Raw genomic sequence first — 19984 nt, forward strand, 5'->3', positions numbered from 1 at the left:
GTCCGATCTGCATAGAGCACATTGAGTAATTTGTGGGTTTGTTCTTTCACCAAAAACGTTTATAGCTTTTGGCTTTAAAAATAGTTGTGGAGCATAGCAAGAGAGAAGCAGCTTTGGCCTAGATATTGCACAGGATGGCAGATGAACAGGGTTGATTTCATTTTGGGCACTTTGCCCAGGAGACTTTTTATAGAACATACAGTTACTCTGGGGGTTCTTAGGCTGTGGTCGCACTGGTTTTTTGGATCCCTTCTTTGGAAGGGAAAGTGGCATCATTTTGCAAAAAGAAAAAAAAAAATTATATTAAAATCTAAGTTCTGTTATGTTTGAGCTTTAAAGGTGAGGTGGTGGGGCTCCCATTTCTTCCTGATCCTGTCATCTGTTCACTCTGCACATGCTGAACGCTCCTGTGAGGAACACTCTGAAGCCTGTTCATGCTGCATCTACTCTAATAAATTTGGTTTTCCATCGTTGGATCTGAGTGCATTTCAGAGCTGTGACTGGCAGCTCCAGGAGCTCTGCCTGTTCGACAGATGGAAAACATTCAGACAAAGAAAAACATGACATGTTTGTTTCGGCACCTGATTTTTCATCTTGCAAATGGAGCACACGTGCATTCCGGTGTAATTTAGCTGTAAGGATGTGAATTATTTTGCTTAGTCTTTATTTATGAAGCTATACATTAGTTATTAGTTATAAAACAGTCTTTATTCATAAACTGTAAATTCCCCAATTCCTCCAGATTTGGGTGCAACATATCGCATTTCTCTGCTTCTATGCAAGGGCTCTTATTTTCCTGCTTTTGAAACTTTAGCCAGCGATATCATTTAGTCCTGAAGGAGTCAAGGAAAGAGAACATCAAATTTCAGCTATTGAGGACTAGCAGTCAAAAAGCAGGATCATCTTTTTCCATGTTGTTTTCCCTTCTGCTTTCTTACCATGTTTTTGGTGTGCTGTGCTGTTTGGGGTTAGGCTCTGCTGCTCTGCTGCTCTGCTAAACATGCAAATTCTTATCACATTAACTTTATTATCCGTGATTCTCAGAACATTAGTTCAGTAATTAGTTTTCCAGCTGTCAAACAGTGGTGAGTAGAACTGAAGGGTCTTTCTATAGCAAATGGTTGAGCTGGGATAAAGCAATGGAGATGGATTCCTTATCTCACACAGCAAACAAACGCTGCTGGAAGTAAATAGACTCTGGGAATCCTTGATTCCAGTCCTCTGTTCTTAACCTTCAGCATGCAATCCAAATAGGATAATTCTATTTTATAGAGGATCAGTCTGTGATGGGACCCTGCCCTTTTTCACTTGAACAGTAGACAGTTCTGTTCTCTCTCACTGCAGCTTAAGCACTATGTCAATAAGCTCCGGAGCAAGAACACAGTATATAAAAGGAAGCGACTGGAAGTAGCAGAAATTACAGCTGAGTGTGGCATCCTCCAGCGGACAGAAGAGCTCCTGAAGCAGCGGCACGAGGCCATCCAGCAGCAGCTGGTAATGCAGGCGCTTACTACTCCTACAGTCCACCACTCTTCCTTCCTTTCCAACTTGCTCTATAATAAGGTGGATGCTGTTTGGTTATTTTCTAATGCATACCATCCTACTGTCATTAGTAAAAGAGTCGTTAGGGAACCAAATCTGTATGACACGCTAAGCTGCTTCATGTTCAGCAACTGTTTTTTACAGGGAGTCATGAATGTTCTGCAATTTCTTTTCAGAATGAGGGACTCAGCCCTGCTTTCCAAAGTCAGTGTTAGATCTTCACTAACTCCAGTTAGAGCAGGGCTGCATTCTTATGTTAGGTTTTCCACCTGATATCAAAAGTACCCTTTTTAGCCCTGGGCATTACAGCCTGTCAGACTGTATGCTGCTGCAAACATCTGCAAAATGCTCTCATCACAGTAGCAGCAGCTCCTTGCAGACACAAATGTTTTCCTAAACATATGCTTGTAGAAGATTTTTGAGGATAACTGACTTTGGTGTTCATGGACAGATGATACTTTAAAGAATGAGTGTTTTGCAAATTGCAGATCAGCACCTAGCTTCCAGCTTACTGAAAAAATACCCTCCTTCCATACTTAATGAGCAAGCATTGCTAAGGACTATCACATCAGCACTTAATGTAAATTTTATGTAATTTAATGCAAGAATGTTGTAATCTGGCACTAACATTGCTATAATTAATACAGTATTTCTTTAGTTTAGCTTGACAGTTGTTTATAAAAAATCAGCTACTTTGCATCTTTTGATTAAGCGTTTGGATTTCGCATATTGAGCTCCTTCACAGCCTGACCTAAAGCCCATTTCACATCGTGGAAACCTCCTGTTAATTTCATTGGGCGTGAGATGACAGAACAGTGATGTATGACAGGAAGTTGTTGCTAGCTTGCTGTGCAGGCACAAGAGGAAAAGTTTGTTGTGGCAGCTACGTTACTAATCGCTTTTAAAATAAATGGATTACAGTACTTTCCACTTTCTTACAGTATTTCATCTTTATGAAGTAATTTGCGCAATTAATGGACTCACATTCAGCATTTATTTTGTGTCTGCAGCAAGCTATTGAAGACAAGAAAGGTATTTCTGGATATAGTTACACTCAGGAGGAGCTGGAAAGAGTATCTGCAGTGAAGAGCGAAGTGGATGGAATGAAAGGCCAAACATTAGACAACATGTCTGAAATGGTGATGTTTGTCTCTAGCTGTTGTCTTGCCTCAGATTCAATATCTGCTTCCTCAGAGAACCAAGTTGAATATTTTGGTTGGGTGTTTCACTTTTAATATAGGCTTATATAGAAAAATAGGTACTTTCAAACAGTATAGATAACAAGTTTTGTCTATTGTCTATTTTGACTAATTTTGTCTGTTATTTGACTAGATATTTGACTCTTTTACAGCATCATTTTCTATATTGCATGTAAATCACTGGAGTTAAGTATTCTTTTAAAAATATTTCATTTGTCTGAAGAACTAAACGTTATTTCTTCTCTTTAGCCTCATTTTCAGTTGTCCTCAGATCTGTAGTATTTTAATTTACCGCGTAGCCATAGAAGCAAAATATTATAAAGGAGCCAAAAGCCAAATAGCATTCTTTAAAATCATTAGGGCACTTTAAAAATAAAGTGGTAGAATCAAAACAGAATGAATCTCAAATGGAAAGCTGGGCAGAATGTGAGTTTTCAGTATAAATATTTTGAAGCGATTCTGTTTTAGCAAGTTCAAACTCTATTTCACCTATGCAGGGATTTTTTTGGTTGGTTCGTTTACTCCAAGATCTCTTCTGTCAGTCCAGCTCTGTGCAGCTCCTTTGTTTTCCCCTCTCCTGAAGCCATTCAGGCATCTGGCACGTGGGTCTGCTGCTCTTGTCTGTGGTGTTCTGTTAAACAATAGGAACAGAAATGGTCTGGTTTGTGGTAATGATTTCAGTGCAGCAAGGGCTCTTTCCCTTTATTAATTAGTTCTGCACTGATGTTATATATACTTCAGTCTTCTTTTGTCACACAGTTGGTTTTTTTTCCTCTCCATATTTTTGTCTTCATCCCTTTTCACCTCTTTTCACGATCCTAATAATATAAACTATTAATGCATATTATCAGTGTGTAACATTTTGTCCCTCTTTCAGGTAAAGAAACTGAACGCTATGGTGGCAGAGAAGAAGTCGAGCCTCGCTCCTGTCATCAAGGAGCTGAGACAGCTGCGTCAGAAGTGCCAGGTTGGTAGAAACACTTCAGAAGGCTTTGAGCAGTGCTTATGGATGAAATAGGGTAGGCAGCAGGCAGACGATGGGGGGCAGTCCTATGTTTTGCTCTGCACATTTCTCCATGCAGTCAAGTGCTACAGTTAGAGCAGGAGCTTACTGTCCCTATAGATTTGTATATCCATACACATTGCCACTGAGTTATTTGTACCTTTGTGGCTGAGGTGTACAAGGCAGGAACTGAGACAATGCAGAAATGCACGTTAAAATATGGTTAGTTTAAGTTTGTTTTTATTTACCAGACACCTAAATGCTTCAAATACCACAAATCTCCACGGTCTCATCAACTCTAATTGCATTTTATGTTTTGTGTTGTATTTTTTTTTTGGTCTTGAAGTAGGTTTATTTTAATGCATTAAACTTTCCTCTCGTTCTTCAAAATTAAGGTCAAATTCACAAATGAGCATAATTCACAGAGCTCTGCAGTGCTGTGTAGGGATGTAATCAACTCTGGAGGAAAGCTGGAAATAGCAGACTAAGTCAAGAATGATGTTCAACAAGCAACAAGTAAAAGACTGGAATTTCTAAAAGCTGTATCACACTGAAATTTTGTCCTTTATAGTAATTAAAAATCAAAACAAAGAAGACCTATAATAAATAATAAAGATCATGGTTCAAAATCACAGCAAAGTTAACTTCCAAATTAGTTGTGAAGCTTTTTGTGCTTCTCAGCTCTAGTGATCTCAAGTAACTCTTTTTTAAAATAGATCAGAAATAAATTTCATCCCAATGGCTGTGCACATTGATCTGAGTCCTATATTAGGCTGTTGGAATGACAGATTTATCCATCTGTTTTCAAAATTTTACAGACAGCTGAAGAAGTCATTCAGGTCCACAGCTGCTGTAAGTTGGCTCACTGACACAGAAGTAAATTGAGCTACCCCTTTATCTATCAACTAAATTTCCAGAAAACTTATTTTTAATGGTTCTATTTAAAGTGTCAGCGAGTGAAATCCAGCTAAGCCATTTGTTGCATACAACTAAAAAGCAAAGCTGTTTTTTCGTAGGTAGCAAGCGTATTAATCCCTTCTTAACCTCCATCTTTGTAATTATTTTTCATTTTTCTTGCAAGCGCTGCCCTAATGATCCACCCTGTTAAGGCTGTGGCTGTAAAGAGGAAATCTGCATGCTATGTTGTGATGTACGCAGCCTGGTCACCACTATGCAGCCTTACTGTGTGTGTGTAACAGTACCCACGTGCCTGCTGGGTTTACATAAGTCTCAGGGAGCGTGCCAGTAGCTGAGGTTGATGTGTGAGACCAAGAGCCTGCTTGAATGTCACATGTCAGTCAGAAGATTTCATTTATGTACCCTTCTGCCCTTCTCCTATAAGGAATTAACGCAAGAATGTGATGAAAAAAAGATCCAGTACGACAGTTGTGCAGCAGGGTTAGAGAGCAATCGCTCCGCACTGGAACAGGTAAGATGGTGGCTTGGTCACAAGGTTAATAAGTGCCGTGCGACGTGTTACTCATTAGGGTTCAGTACTTTCCCACCTTCCCTCTGGATATGGCAGCTCTAGGTTCACTTCAGGTGGCAGTGAGTCAGTGGTGATCCGCAGCTATGCAAACCATGCCAGAAGCTGCTGTGGACTGACTGCGGTCCCACGCGCTTCCTGTTCTGAACAGCAGCGATGAACTCAGTGCTCCATCAGACCGTCCGCTCAAGTCCAGCACTGAGTAGCAGGAGTAAAAGAGGAGGCATCTGCCAGAAACCCTGCTGACCCCAGTATTTGTTAGAAAAGAATTTCACAATAAAATGTTAAGGATTAATTTATCAAGACAAATCTCCATGTGCATTTAGCATACTCTTTAATTTAGCAAAACCAATCCAATGGCTAATTAGTGCACTAAACTGATGGCAAGGATTTTTCATTAGATGTGACTCATCGTACATTCCTGAAAATTATGGACAAAAATAAAACCTTTTTTTAAAGAAGTAATTACAGCAATGTAGATATATCTAGGAGCTTGCCTGTATGTAGCTGACATATTGCTTGAACTGCAGCACTTTTGGGAAGGGAAGTACTTACACCAGTTCAATATTCTGATGTGGGAAGAGCATTAACACATATAAAATATGAATCTGTGGATTGTCTTCTATGAACTATGAATTTTGTCTGGATTTGGTTTTTCAAGGGTTTGCCAGCATAAGGAAATTATTTCAAACTAAAAACAGAGTACACTCAAAGTGTAGGTGGACGTATAGGTACTCTTTCTCTGCACTGAATGTACCTCTGTATGGCTTAATCCAAGTGAAATAAAGAACTCCACAGACAAACCTATTAGAAGTAGACCTTCCAGAAGGACTGTTCTTCAATAGCCAAAATTCTAAAAGCACATAAGCAGTAAACAACTCAGAGTTATGCTTTTTTGTGTTACGGACTCTTATGGTTTATATGGCAGCATGAATGGATTTCAGTAAGAACATCCACTGAAATCTGATTCTTGTACTACAGGAAGTGAAGGGACTTCTCGAGGAGAGCACTCAGGAAGAAAGCAACTACCACTATGTGAACTGCATGAAGAAAGTAAGGTCACAGGAGGGACTAAATCATTCTGCAAAATGAAATAGGAATTATGTATTTCTTAAAACATTTGTTATCTTTCGTTACAGAATCTAGAAATACAGCTGCAACGTGTGAAAGAAGAAATGAAGATATATGTCTCCTCAGATCCACAGGAGAGACGGAAGGCAATTCGGTAACCACGTTAGTGTGTTCCTTTTGTGTTAAGCTGAAGGATATTCAGAATCTGAGATTGAAGTTAGGAATTTTCTCACTGGCATTTGAACTGGAGGAGTTCACCTGATATATTTAGAAACGCTATAATAATCTAAAAATAAGCATCTTGAATTCCAGTATATGCTGCTGTAAACCTATGAGTTCTCTCAGACATACCAGAAGATTTTCCCCTCCTGCTGGAGATTATAGGCCCCAGATAGTGGCTTTAACTTGCAGCTCCTGTTGGCACAAGGTCAGAGAAGCCATGCTTCAGCTAGGTCCCACGGGAAGCATGGCTCTACCATAATGCCTCTGCCAAGTTTGCCCTGAGATTCCAGCTTGTGGAAGACATTCCACCTCTCGAAGAGAGCAACCACGCACTGCCATCAGATTCTGGCAACTCCTTGCCGATCTGCTGTTCTTTCAGGTGCAGTAGCTGTTACCATCACTAGTCCAGAAATGGAGGACTGAATATACACACCCTAACTGGTTCTGCTTTGCTCCTTTTTGTGGTTTCTGTGCCATAACAGTAGTTTTCATCTTTATTCTTCATTTAATTGACAGGACAGTTGCATCAAAGTGAGAGATTTTTCAAGACCCTTTGTCTTTGTCTGGTACTACTGTATGAAGGAGTCTCTAGAGAATCCCATTTTTAGTTCATTGCAGAGGGAGAATCAGCTCTGCCCTGTACCTCTCTGTTTCACCCCCTGCATCAGTGAGCATTCCTGCGGTTGACTGTATTGCAAGGACTTCAAAATCCATAGCAGTATTGATCTTTGTGAGGCCTTTTCTTAGATTTCTGCCTTTGTATTTCAGAGATATGACAGGTTGCTACTTGAGATCTGTATAAGCTGTCACGTTAGAACTGTGGTTCATGTATATTGTTTGTTACAACGTGCCAAAATGTCTCACAAAACTGTTCCATTCAGAAAACAGTTCAAAAACATGACTGAACAGCACAGCAAAGACAAAACTTAGACTAATAATTCTGCATTTTGTTATAATGCTTCAGATCATTTGTTAAGTAGATGTCAAGAGAAGAAAGCCTAAAGTTCTCTATCATTTCTCAAAGGAGATTGTAGAAGAAGTTTATTTCCCATTGTCCTGTTAAGCCTCTGCCTTTCAGAATAATTTCTGGTCAGTTCTGTTGCAGTGGTGGCAACTAGGGAAGCAATCCTAAGTGGGCAATCAGCATAGCATCCCAAGATTGTTTGGGTTGTTTTGTTCCAACCCCTCTACTGGGGGGTCAGCCAGGTCAGGTTGCCCAGAGCCCCATCCAAATAGGCAGATATCATCCAGCATCACCTGAGGCAATTTCTTCACTGGGAAGTGGACTGAAAAAGATTTCACTAACAAAAACGGGCAACAAGGGAACAAGTAGAAGTGTCAAAAGAGAAGTAGTTGTGAGGAGAAAGCTCAGTGATGATGCGAATATTCATTAGTATGAAAGGCAGCAGGGCAAGCAGCTGAGAGGAAACAGGGGTCAGACAGCAGGCACTGTCCTTTTATGGCTCTGCGGGGAAGGGGAGGATCTCGGTTTATTCACAAATGTTCAGCAAAAAACGCTCCAGCTCAAACACTTGTGACAAGAACATCCACGCTGCCCGTGTTCACACAGACAGCCTCTGAATGCAAGTGCTGGAATTTAGGGTGAGTCCAGCTATGTCATTCCAGGTATGGTGAGGAGAATGTGAGCGAGCATTACCACTCTCTCTGCTGTCCCTGCTTTGCTTGCTAATGGTGGGCACAGAAGCTAGAGAAATTCTCCCTCTCACAGTGACTATACACATTTCTGACCTTGTGTGAGAGGTTGCAGACCAGCTGCATTTAAATGAATTGCGACAAAGCTCAGTATAGGGATCTTCACAAAAAAAAAAGATTAAAAAAACCAAACATGTTTTTAGACATCATTTTAGAACGTGAATGTATTTTTCAGCAGGCGCTGGAATGTAAACGGAGTGAAAATGAACCATAAATAGAGCAGCACTTTCCTAACAACGTATTGAACAAAAAATGTCTTAATTCCAACCCTCTTTTTTTGAACATAAACTCCCTGTTCCGTGGAGTCAGATCTTAGGAATGTGAAAAGTTAATTTTCTTCTCTAAAAATAGAATATTTTTTTTTAAATGAAGTTATCAAGTTGCATTCTTTCCAGTCATCATTATAAATAGTAAAGAAAGGCTTACTACAAAAGACATCTAATTTTATTACTTTGAAAATTCTATTATACGAAAAAATATTTTTAAGGCCAAATGTGTGTGAACATCTGCTGTGTGCCAGTGGAAATAAGAGTCGGTGTTGTTCTGTCTCTCCAGTTTGTTGAGGATTGCTAGGGATCATCTGTGTCTGCGCAGCGCTTGGAGCACTCAAGACTGCTCTGATTTGTTCTGGCTGGAATTGTCCAAGAGTGACAGATCATAAAATGATCCAGCTGCATTCCTTGCACATCCATTCTGTGGGGAGCATGGCAGGCAGGACCAGGTGGCCTGGAGCCCAAGTGCTCTGGTCAAAATTGTGGAGGGCCTTGTGGAAATGGAATATAAGAAGCGTTGGTTCTGTGCTGCCCCTCACTGCGCTCCAGCAAACTTCACGCTCTGATTTTAGGAAGGCTGATATTTCTTTTTGGGAGTTAAAATTTCTCTATGCAAAGTTCTTCTGTTCTGAGCGATTTGAAAAGTTCCTGATATGAACCGAGTTATTTTATATTCCATAATCAAACTCTGAACTTCTAACTGTGCCATTACACTCAAAATATGAGCATTTACTTTTTTTTCAAGTAAATTGGTGAAGAAAGAGATTTTTGTCCATTTTAGAAATAAGTTTTAATGCGTCCGAACTGTGCTTTGTAATTTTATATTGTCAGGTTTCAAGTATTGAGTCTGCCTGTGTCAGAAAGCGATCTGGCCACTGTTGCAGACAAAGGTGTACAGCCAAGATTTTTTGTAACGAATGTCAACAGTTAACGCTCCTACACCTATATTTAGGCACCCAAATGTGACGGCTGCTTTCTGAAAGCGAGGGACGCACGGCGGTTCCTTTGCAGACTGGATTTGAAATACTATTCTTTCTCATTCCTGTGTTTTCCCACTCATTCTAACGCTACGTTTGCAGCGTTTAAGGGCTGTGTGTTTGTAAACTTTGATGCTTGTAGAAAGTAGGCTCCTGGCGAAGTTCAGAATACGAGCATCCAAAACTTCTTGCTGTTGCCTTCAACTTTGATGCAGCAATAATTATACCTGCTTCAGAAATGCAAGAGATCTTATCCAGTATTGCCTCTGCCAACTGCACGCCTGAGAGAATCAGAGTGATCTGATCCCTGGTGTCGTGGGATGTTGTCTAACGACAGAAATGTTTCTTTGGGTTTCCTCTTCTGACTTACCTCATTTATGAGCCTCCTGATACGTTCAGAGTTTTTTTTTGCTTTAATCATTATTCTGACATACTATAAAGAAACCGACAGAATTCATAATAAAATTGTTATATATTTCCTTTAGAGAACAGTATACACGGATGATCCTTGAACAAGAAAGCCTTGGGAAGGTAAGAATGAGGTTTTTACCTTTAAAAAAGATTAAAAAATGAAAAAATTGCAGCATTCATATTTTTGTGGAGCTTACCATCGAAGGCTGTGGTCAGTCCTTTATAAAAAGCCTATTGCAGCCTACAAAGAAAATTCCATTACTGCTGGCAATGGTAATTAATACCCTGAGAAGAGATCATGCTAGCTCTTCGGGGCTTGATTTCCTGCAGAGTATAGCATGAGCCGCTTGTAAAAGATAGTCAACCAGCTCAACGTGACAGCACATTCCCAGTAAACCATTTGGATAAGAAACTGAAACACGGACATGACAAACTGTGCCAGCTCAAATTTGATGTTGTATATAAAGCAACCTGTTGATGACAATAAATTTTGGGCCTGTCAGCCTTATCGCTGTTATTAAAGGCCAAGGGATCATCATTGTACCAGCACTAAACAAAAGCAGTTGTCCACTTCTTAATCTTGCACAAAGCTCAGAGCAGCACAGAAGGGGTCGGATGAACCATTCACACTTAACATCTTTCTTTTATTGGTTTCCTTTTTATGAGTCAGTCTGAGTGATTTTTACAGGCCTGAGCTGTTGCTATTATGATCAATAGCGAGTTTCATTGTAAAACATTAATGTGGTGTTTATAAGATGATCATATGAACGCATTGCAGGCTGCTACTTGAGACTGGAAGAGCTCAGTATGGAAGTCAACTCAGATTTTAGCATAACTTCTCAAATATACGAGACGGTTTTAAAACTGTGGAGCAGTTGTTTGTCCATGCAAAGCAGACGCCTGAATTCCCACTGCTGATTCATTTATCACTTGCAAGGAGTGTTACTAACCTGAACAAAATGTAATAATAATATTTCAGTAGCTTGTAACATTCCTTACCATTCAGTAAGGATTCCATTGCCTGTGTAAGCAATTTTTGGACATAACCTGTTTCAGCAATGAATATTTTTTGTTTTTTAACAGAAATTACGAGAGAAGCAGAAGGTTGTACGGGAAAGTCATGGGCCCAATATGAAGCAAATTAAAATGTGGCAGGATTTTGAGCAGTTAATGGAATGTAAGAGAGAATGTTTTGTGAAACAACAAAATCAAACAGCTATTGGTCAAGTCATCCAGGAAGCAGGTAAAGATAGACTTGTACTATGAACTCTTCCTTCTTTATACCGACATCAAGTAAGAAGACTGTGGGTTGGCTTCTCAAAGGTAATCTCTTTGTTGCTTTCATCATTTCTACTTAAATTTGATGTACATTATCTGTTTCTGATGGATAAAGTGCACCTAAACTTGAAGTTGTTCGTCCATTGTTTAAGTGACAACAAAACATAGTCAGGAAGATCTGTTATGAGATCTGTGCTGGGGTGAACCTCATCATAAATCTTTGTTTTAGAAGGCTGGGAATGGCATGCATCTGCAGAGAGATCAAAGGAAAACAAATCCTTTTCCAGGGTCACAGAAAACTTATGTAATTGCTCTGCTCCTTATTCCGTATCACTATGGTTATATTTTTGCAAGGTCTGGTACTTGATATTGTATAATTGTAGACCTCTTGGCTCGGCCGTCTCCTTCCCCATTGTCTTTATTCATGTAGTGTGACTGGCAAGAACGGAGCCATTTTCACTCTGAGCTGCACAGAGCTTGCTTGCACACTCCTACTCATACTTTGTTTGCCTGGTTCAATTGAAGTGATTGTGCTTCCAGGAGACAGTTCATTGCACTAGCGTCAGGACTTGGTTCTGAGAACAATTACTTGGATTCTGAGATCGTTCCATTATCTCTTGTTGTTTTAACAGCTGTATGTTTCTTGCATATAGAAACATATACTTCTTTCTAATTTTTCTTAGCTGTCCATGGGAAAGTGTTAACTGTGGCCCACTAAAACCTTTCTCTACTGAAGATACATTGCTGTTCTGCCTGTGCAGTATGGTTCCAAAGTGGTTGTGCCAGCCAAAGAGCGACGTAGAGCAGGGATGGAGGGCTACTGGTGAATGTAAATAAGGCACGGTGTTTCCTGCGTATGGTAGGGTATGCAGAGCAGATATGCACGGCTCCTTTATATTCAGGCTTTGACCTGTGGGCCACAAGCAACTGTCATGGCCCTAAAAATTGCATCACGAGACCCACAGCTAACCCAGGGTAAGAGGAATGCAGATGAGGCTTGAAACTCTCCCTCACGCTTCATCATTTCTGATGAGCGCCTCTTTGTCACAATCAAAAGACCAGAAGCAGAGAGATAAGTCTGGGTGACGAGAGCTCCTGCTGTTCTTCTGGAGCCTCGTGGCTTATTGAATTTTTTTATTTTTCCTGCCTAAATAAAAATGGATTTTTTTCAGTAGTAGGTTTTTTTTGTTGTTTTTTTTTTTGTTTATTTTTTTTATCAGATGTAATTTGGACACAAGAAATGATTTAGACTTCTCTGAGAGAATTAAGAGGTCTGCTATTTTCTCTGTCAAAGAAGGGTTTGGTAACTGTATAATTCCTAGTTTGTCTTTACATTAAGTATATTTGCTAACAAAGCTTGAATAAAATCCAATGACTACATTTTGACTGAATGTTATTTTCTATATTTCATAGGTTTAAGAAGTAATAAAAGTAAATTCTTAGTGACAAGTTTCTGGCTGGGCCACAGGAGAATGGTTTGAAAAGCTTAGGGTCATTGAATTACATTTATTCCAGATGCCCCCAAAAGGTTCTGAGCCCACTGTACGCCTAAGGAGCGTGTCCAGAGATACTCAGGACATCCTCATGCAAGCCCTCCCACACTGCTGAATAGCTGAAGATAGTTTTTCTCAACAGCTGCACGTTGATCTTTCCCAGGACGAGGAGAAGCAGCACGTTCTCCACTACGCACGCTGTCAGTGAGCATGGAGGGAAGGATGTTGTGTGGGACACTGGCAGTGAAGTGTGGAGAAGGGGCTGCATTGCCACCAGCAGCCCTCTTCCCTGGGCGTTTAGGTTACGCAGTGATCAGAGCTGGAGGACTGCCTCCGGTTCAAAGGCAGCAGCACAGGGAGAAGGGGCATCTCATATACTTCAACATTTTGTAACAAATCCCTAAAAACCCTATTTGACCAGACCATTTATACAAAGATTTATTGCAGCCATTAGTCTGCTGCCCAGGGAAAAGCAATGCTTTTGAAATTCATAGCAGTGATGTCGAGTAAGACTGAGTGTAACCATTTTCCGTTCTTGTGTTCAGTTACCCTAAAAATAGTTCATCTTTCTTCCTTGTAAAAACAGTTTATTGCTGGTTACTCAATGATGACGTGATTGTTGCTCTGATCTGATTAGCTCTCTGTCATTTGTACAGCACCGAGAAAGGGCACAGAGATTATACACTACAGCAGCAGCAAAATTACTTTCTGAGATGAAGCAGAAAATCATAATGGCTGGTATGAAAAGAAAATTGGAAAAACTCAAATGCTATTTTTAACTTTTATATAAGTGGACATTTAATAAATGCCCCTTAATGGTTTCTGCTCACCGGCTTTTCCACGTGGTTTGTGAGTTGAAGGGAGCATTCAAAAATCTTCGACTGAGTTTTGCAGTTTTACTTCCTGAATTGTAAGGAAAAGCTTATTCCTAATATATATATTTATGTAATATAACTTTATTACTGTAAGCTAGCTAGTCAATAAGACTAAACATACTATATGGAAAAATAGCTGCCCTCTCTTGGCAAAGGCCCAAATAAAAAAAATGGGCATAGCTAAATGTGGGCTCTCTGCACTTAGCAAATTTCCTCCCGTTGGAACGCTGATCGGAGCGGTCCCTCACCAGCCACTGATGACTTTGCTTCACAAGGGTTCTCCTCATCTTTATCCAGAACTGGACGAGAAGGTTTTTCCAGTGGCATTGTGCAGCTTTGTGGTATTTACTCCTATTAACACCAACTGTCCCTGGAGCCACAGGAAAGCTCCACATGGGCCTAGGAGATGAAATAGTTATAGACATCAGAAATGGGCTCGAGAGAACAGTATGTCTACTGTGTTACGTGAAGAGCTATTTTATCATCTGAATATGGGATTATTTATACCACCATGTAGCTTCCATATGAACTACAGAAAGTAAGTGTTCCTATGCTTTAAGTGACCCAGATCTGGGAATACTTATTTGTACACCTTTACTCACACAGGTATTATGACTTTTGTAGTATAGTTGCTCACAAACATAGAAGTCCTGCTATTTTATTTTACTGTGTTTAAATATACAGATTTCCAGAGCTTTCTTGATAAGGCTATTTTACAGGCATAATATTGATCTCTGTTACAAAATACAATACAGCAAGAGTGTTTAACAACAGTTCAGAGCTTAGACAACGTGCTTACAATGGGCATTTTCTGATCAATAAGAATGAATGAAGTAGCCAACAAGCAACACAAGCACTGTTCTCCAAAATGACTTGCTGGTTCAGGAGCTGGAAGCAGAGAGCTTTTTCTCTTTACATCACTATTTCACGTCTGGCCCAGATCAACAGTGACTCCAAGCTCACCGTGAGCTACCTGGCCGCTGTCCTCAGCAAGAGATGGAAGCAGAGCCATTTGGCAGGAGCGCTCTGAATTCCTAAATCGCCACTCTGGCAGCGTCTGGTGAGCCTGGAGTCAGCTTCCACAAGAAGGCAGGCAGACATGACTGGAAGACAGCAGAGACTGAGTGCTGTTATCCAAAAGGTGTCACCTTGGGAGAAAGGCCGTAACACAGCGCAGTGTGGGAAACTCACTCCATCCCCTTGCTCAGGGATGAGGACCGCATGGATGCACGCAGGTCTGCTTTCTCTCGTTGGTGCTGCATTTGCTCAGATGTAAGTGAAAAAGACAAAGAGCTCATTCTCAACATTTGCTCTACGTTACCTTTTGTAGCAGTAGGTTTCTGCTGATGGGATGCTGTTAACTCTTTGGCTGCCTTTCTCTATCGTAACCTGCAATGGAAACAATTCAAATTTGCAGGGACACAACAGTGTTGCAGCGAGGAGACTCCACGTGAATCACAAGGTTATCATAAGATATCAACTTTATGGGCATCACCCAATTGATGAGTTGTTTTCTAACCATCGTAATTTGACCCATTTTCAGATTGCTTAAAGAGTTCTTTAAATTTTCAGCATGAATTTAAAATAGGTTCTTTAAATTCTCAAGTGCTTCTGTACTGTTGATTCTTCAGAGGCAGTCTCAATCCCCAAGGCAGTCTGTTTCTTTGAAGGTCACTGGGTGAAAAGGGTATTTTTCACAATTGCATTACACTGCTTTTCATGCTCCCAATTCACGGAGGGAAAGCGCTGTCAGCCGTGTGCTGTGGGAACGTCAGGCTCAGTGAGGAGCTGTGGTACTTGAGGCGGGGAGCAATCACACTCCAAGTAATCAGCAGGAACTGTGAGACAAATCCTGCAGTCCATACACTCACAAAACCCTCACTGACTTCAGTGGGAGTTTTGCCAAAATAAGGTCTGCTGGATTTAGCTCTTCCTCCTGATGGAACAAGTGGAAATTAAAGGGCCAGGATCAGATTTGTGTGACAGAGAGAATAAGAAGAACCATAATTATCTTAAAATTAACAACTTTTGCCCGAAGCAAATCAATGTTCCATTAGAAGCATTTAATTTACAACAAGAATCAAGTGTTTGTGTGAGTGCTTCTCAGCACTACCAAAATCCACTACGCTTTGATTTTTATTAGACATCAGTGAGAGGCTGCCTTGCTCAATCTCGTGTTGGAGTATTTATAACATTTAATACATCACATCACACATTACCTTGTATTTAACAACATTATTTACATTTGTTTAAAGGATAAGAAGTGTATTTTAACCTTTTTATCATATCTCCATTCCACATCATTTTCAGACAAGTACATTCTGCAAATCAGGACACACGCAGCCGGCATTTGCTAACTGCCAGGAGCTGGAGTTCTTTTCCTGCAGGTGCTTCTACAAAAGCCGACGTTACTGCTCTGCTTCAGCCCTCTCTATCATTACAGAATGACATTTCATTTTTAAGCTTCTCAATGTTATTCCAGTAGGTGCTTCATTAGGTTAACTTTTGAAACAGGAGAAAGCCAAACGCCGCACATTTTGCTAATACCAGAAAAAATGAAGTTGGTAGGAGCATGGAAAATGGGACCTTTTCAGAGGTAAATTCTTTGTCCTGCTTCTTCCTCATTCTCCTTATTCCTGCTTCTTTCCCCTGGAATGGAATAGAAAATATGCCTGGCAACTTAGGAAACAACAAGAAAAGAATGAAGGTATGTATCTTATACAAACAGTGACCACTTCAGGGAAATAATAGAGGACTTAATCTCATCGTATCTTCCTGATCAATTTTACAGCTGTTTCATACTGAAAAAAAGTCTCGGTTCAGGTTTTCTGCAATTAAAAATTTGAATGCAATTTTATAAAAGGATTCCTGTTTTTTGGAATACCAGTCAAAACTTTAAGGGCTGTACAACGTGAAGGATGCAGTTTAGTTGGTTGACACTGTTATGGTACCTTCTGGCAAATAAGCTAAAGCTTGGGCATTTCTCTGGAGTCAGCACATCAATCTCAGAGCCATTAATGACAAATTACCAAAAGCACAAAGTGATTTTTTTAATTTGGAACCCTATAAGTTGAATATCTAAAAATTATGCATCGTGTGGAAATGTTGCATTTGCATCTCAACCACCATCTCGATGATGTGTTTCTCCAAGGCAGCATCCTGTGGACTGCAACATTCAGAAACCTGGAATTCTTGTAGAGAATGTATAAAATGCTGTACCCACCTCCCTTATTCCATGTTTTGAAGCTTGCCATGTTTTCAGAGCATATTTTAAAGAAAACAGAACTGTATCAGAACACTGAAAGTCACCCACAGACAGCCTGTTTCACTGATGCTTTACATTTACACCGCATCTTTTGTCCTAAAGGATTTCTCTGCTTCATTTTCATTCTATGTAGGCTGATGAGATTGCTCAGGTATCTGCAGGAGTGAGTCAGGGAACACTGGGAGATGTGCTTCACGATCAGAGGTTAGTAAGGAACATGGAGCGTTTGTTATTTCGTGGGTGCTGACATCTCAAATCTCCTTAAGGAAAATAACTTCTGCAGCTGAAAACAAGAGCACAGTCTGCATGCTTTCGGTGAAGAGCTGGAGCATGCTGTGCTTCACCATGGGTCGTTATTGCTTGCTATTCCTTTCGTGTTTTGCATTTACCACACTGTACTTCAAACATTTGCATGTGAAATGCATCACTTTAAAATCTGTGGATACTGAAGGTTCTTCCTGATTGTTGATGTAATTGAGTGAAATGAAGGTTGATCATAAAATGTAATGAGAGGGGAAGAGAGAACTCTTAACGCTGGAAAAAGCACTATAAATATTTTCCTGAGATCATTAACACAGCCTTGTAACACTTTGCCTCGTGCAGCGGAAAGAATTATACCATCGTTTTATGAAGTTTCTAAAAAGTGTTTACAATTCCATCCTAAATATATAGGGCTTTTTTTAAAGCGTGACAAACAAACAAAAAAACCCCGACAACCCGTAATTCTGAATGCTGTATTCAAAGTTATTTCCAACCTTTGAAGGGATTCACTTCCCAGGGGCTCGGCAGCGTCAAACAAATGTTCGACTTTTATTCTGACACTTCTTGAAGAATTTGATTGAAACTATATATGTCGAGATAACACCCAACAAAGTGCCCCTCTTGCGTTTGTTTCAAGATATTTTTGGAAGCAACAGAGACGACCTTGGATGGAGCTGCTTTTCCAATTTAGGACTTCATTTGGTCTAAGAGAGTAAAATTATACTCTTCAATCCCTTTGTGTGCCCACAAACAGAACAGTGTTGTTACTTTCTGCTATTGTAAAACTGTTTTTCTGTACCTTGTTAGCAGTGTCAATCCGTTGAGGATAAGAGCTGTTTTAGGTAATCCACAGTTACGTTCAAACATACATATAAATAGTGCTCCAGTGTATCACATGTCCCTGGGAAACATTGTGCAATCTAAACGAACTGTGCTCCTTTATGTAATGCCTTTCTTTCTTTATAGTGAGTGTTAACAAATAAGCTTTGGCCTCTGTCTTTGCTTATACACATCAAGAATCTGATTTCAAGCCAGGGCTCACACAGACTTGATGTAAAGTCTAAATGAGGAGAGTGGTAATGCTGGTGAATGCACTGCGGTGGGGCTGCCACCTGTCTGGATGGCAGGAGAAATATTGTTTGTCAAGCTTCAAGTTTAAATCCAAGGTTAGGAGCCAGGTCCTCTGCACTTCTAGAGAGGGGGGATGGTTTTCTTTGGATTTAGGTTTGCCAGCTCTGCAATTGTGTCCGCAAAGTTTCATTACATCCAATCAATTGCGTTTTAAATAGTTTGCATTTAATTTTCTTTATAATCAATATATTTTAATTCATTTGTACTACTGTCTGTCACAGGCATACTGCAGTCTGTAACAAAATGAAATAGTTTGTTGTGATTGTAATGCTGTGAATAGAAACAATTGACAGAGTACAGTGTTCTTGTCCTTTATCCTGTATAGTCCTATTTTCTGTTTAATGTTTATTGTCTAATATCTTTGTCCTGTGGTATCTAATGGGCAAATGCAAAGGATGAACAGAAACTAAATCTAGACATGCCACTGTGGTCTGTTTGATAATAGTGGTATATGCAAATGCAGATGTAAGTGTACCACTTAAGAGCATATTGTTTAAATACGTTTGATTGTGCTCCAAAATCAATACTTCTAGCTGTGTTTTACACTCGGTATCCTGATGGCTCAAGTGTTAAATCTAGAACATGCAGTGCCTGATTTTATGGCATTGTCATGTAGAGTAGCTGCGGGCAGCTGAAGGGAAGCAACTGTGAATAGATCCTGGGAATCAGCATGTATGTATGACTGTGTATATTAGCACATCGTGTGCAGAAATCAAATTAAAATAAGCTATTTGGTGCAGCAATTTTCATGAGAATCTCAGTTTATAAACAATGCTTAGTAAAATGTGTTGACCACACAGACTTATAAACAAGCTGCTGCTATTATTTTTACTTTCTAGGTGAACAAACCACGGCGCAGAATGAAATGGAATGCTTGGGCCATCCCTGGGCTTTGGCCTGAGGGTGCAGCCAGGGTCCCCCACCTGATGCTGTCTGAGAGAGATGCCGAGTTTTGCCCTGACCGTTGCTGTTCAGACAGCCTAGAATTCATCCTGGATTGATGCAGCACAGTAGTCAGTGTCCCAGCTTTGGGTATCCTCATCTGATCTCTGCCATTCCCTAAAAGGTAATTCAGAAGAAAAAGAACAGTACGTTTGCAATGTGTAAAGGAAAAGTCAGAAGAGTCACAGATAAACAAATATGATACGAATGTGAAGTCATTTTTCTGAAGGAGTTTTTAATTAAATTTTAACACGGAATTTGAAAACATAACAAGTATCACACCTCCCTTTGCTGTACTTAATGGAGTCAGTCAGACTGAATAGGAGATGTTTTGTTACCCAGAGATCTTTTTACAATCACAGAGAGAAATATCACAGGAGAAACACAATGTGTGTGCGTACAACAAAGATTGCATCTCTTCATTATAAAGGATAGACATCAGTTTAGGGCAATTTATCTGTGTGGGTCCAGTTAACATTCAGCCTCTTACATGTCTCTACTTTGTACCGCAGTTGGAAGTAGATCTCAATACACAGGCAGTGGATTTAGCACTGGAGCACTACATTTTGCTTTTATAGGTGAGATCAAATCCAGGGTCACCTCAGTTAATGAATAACCCAGTCAATTGTGATAGATCCCATTTATTCTGATAAATTTGGCTTTAAAAATTGAACTTTTGTTGATACAAGTGTAAACTACAGGGGAATAGAAACATGTTTTCCCCATGAAAAATATTCAGTTGTGTCAACAACACAAAAGAAACGTTCCTATCATTCTTGAAGAGACCTGAAAATTCATAGTTTTCACAGAAGAAAAAGCTGAACGTTTACACATCCCAAATAC

At 40.0% G+C, this 19984-nt stretch overlaps 1 protein-coding gene across 6 annotated transcripts in view; it reads left to right on the forward strand.

Moving 5' to 3' along the window:
* IFT81 (intraflagellar transport 81) overlaps nucleotides 1-19161 on the forward strand; it is a 45167-nt gene extending 26006 nt beyond the window's left edge. For 3 of the 6 annotated variants that reach the window (XM_052691293.1, XM_052691296.1, XM_052691295.1), the window contains 8 exons: nucleotides 1345-1494; nucleotides 2553-2681; nucleotides 3619-3708; nucleotides 5087-5173; nucleotides 6212-6283; nucleotides 6370-6455; nucleotides 9971-10016; nucleotides 10980-17485. In XM_052691293.1, the coding sequence (XP_052547253.1) occupies nucleotides 1345-1494; nucleotides 2553-2681; nucleotides 3619-3708; nucleotides 5087-5173; nucleotides 6212-6283; nucleotides 6370-6455; nucleotides 9971-10016; nucleotides 10980-11162 (843 nt within the window). In that variant the 3' untranslated portion in view covers nucleotides 11163-17485. The other 3 variants (XR_008208678.1, XR_008208677.1, XM_052691294.1) reach the window with 3 other exon arrangements.
* The last annotated feature ends 823 nt before the right edge of the window (nucleotides 19162-19984 follow it).

Source organism: Tympanuchus pallidicinctus, unplaced genomic scaffold, assembly GCF_026119805.1.
Source record: "Tympanuchus pallidicinctus isolate F22 unplaced genomic scaffold, pur_lepc_1.0 scaffold28, whole genome shotgun sequence".
NCBI lineage: Eukaryota > Metazoa > Chordata > Aves > Galliformes > Phasianidae > Tympanuchus > Tympanuchus pallidicinctus.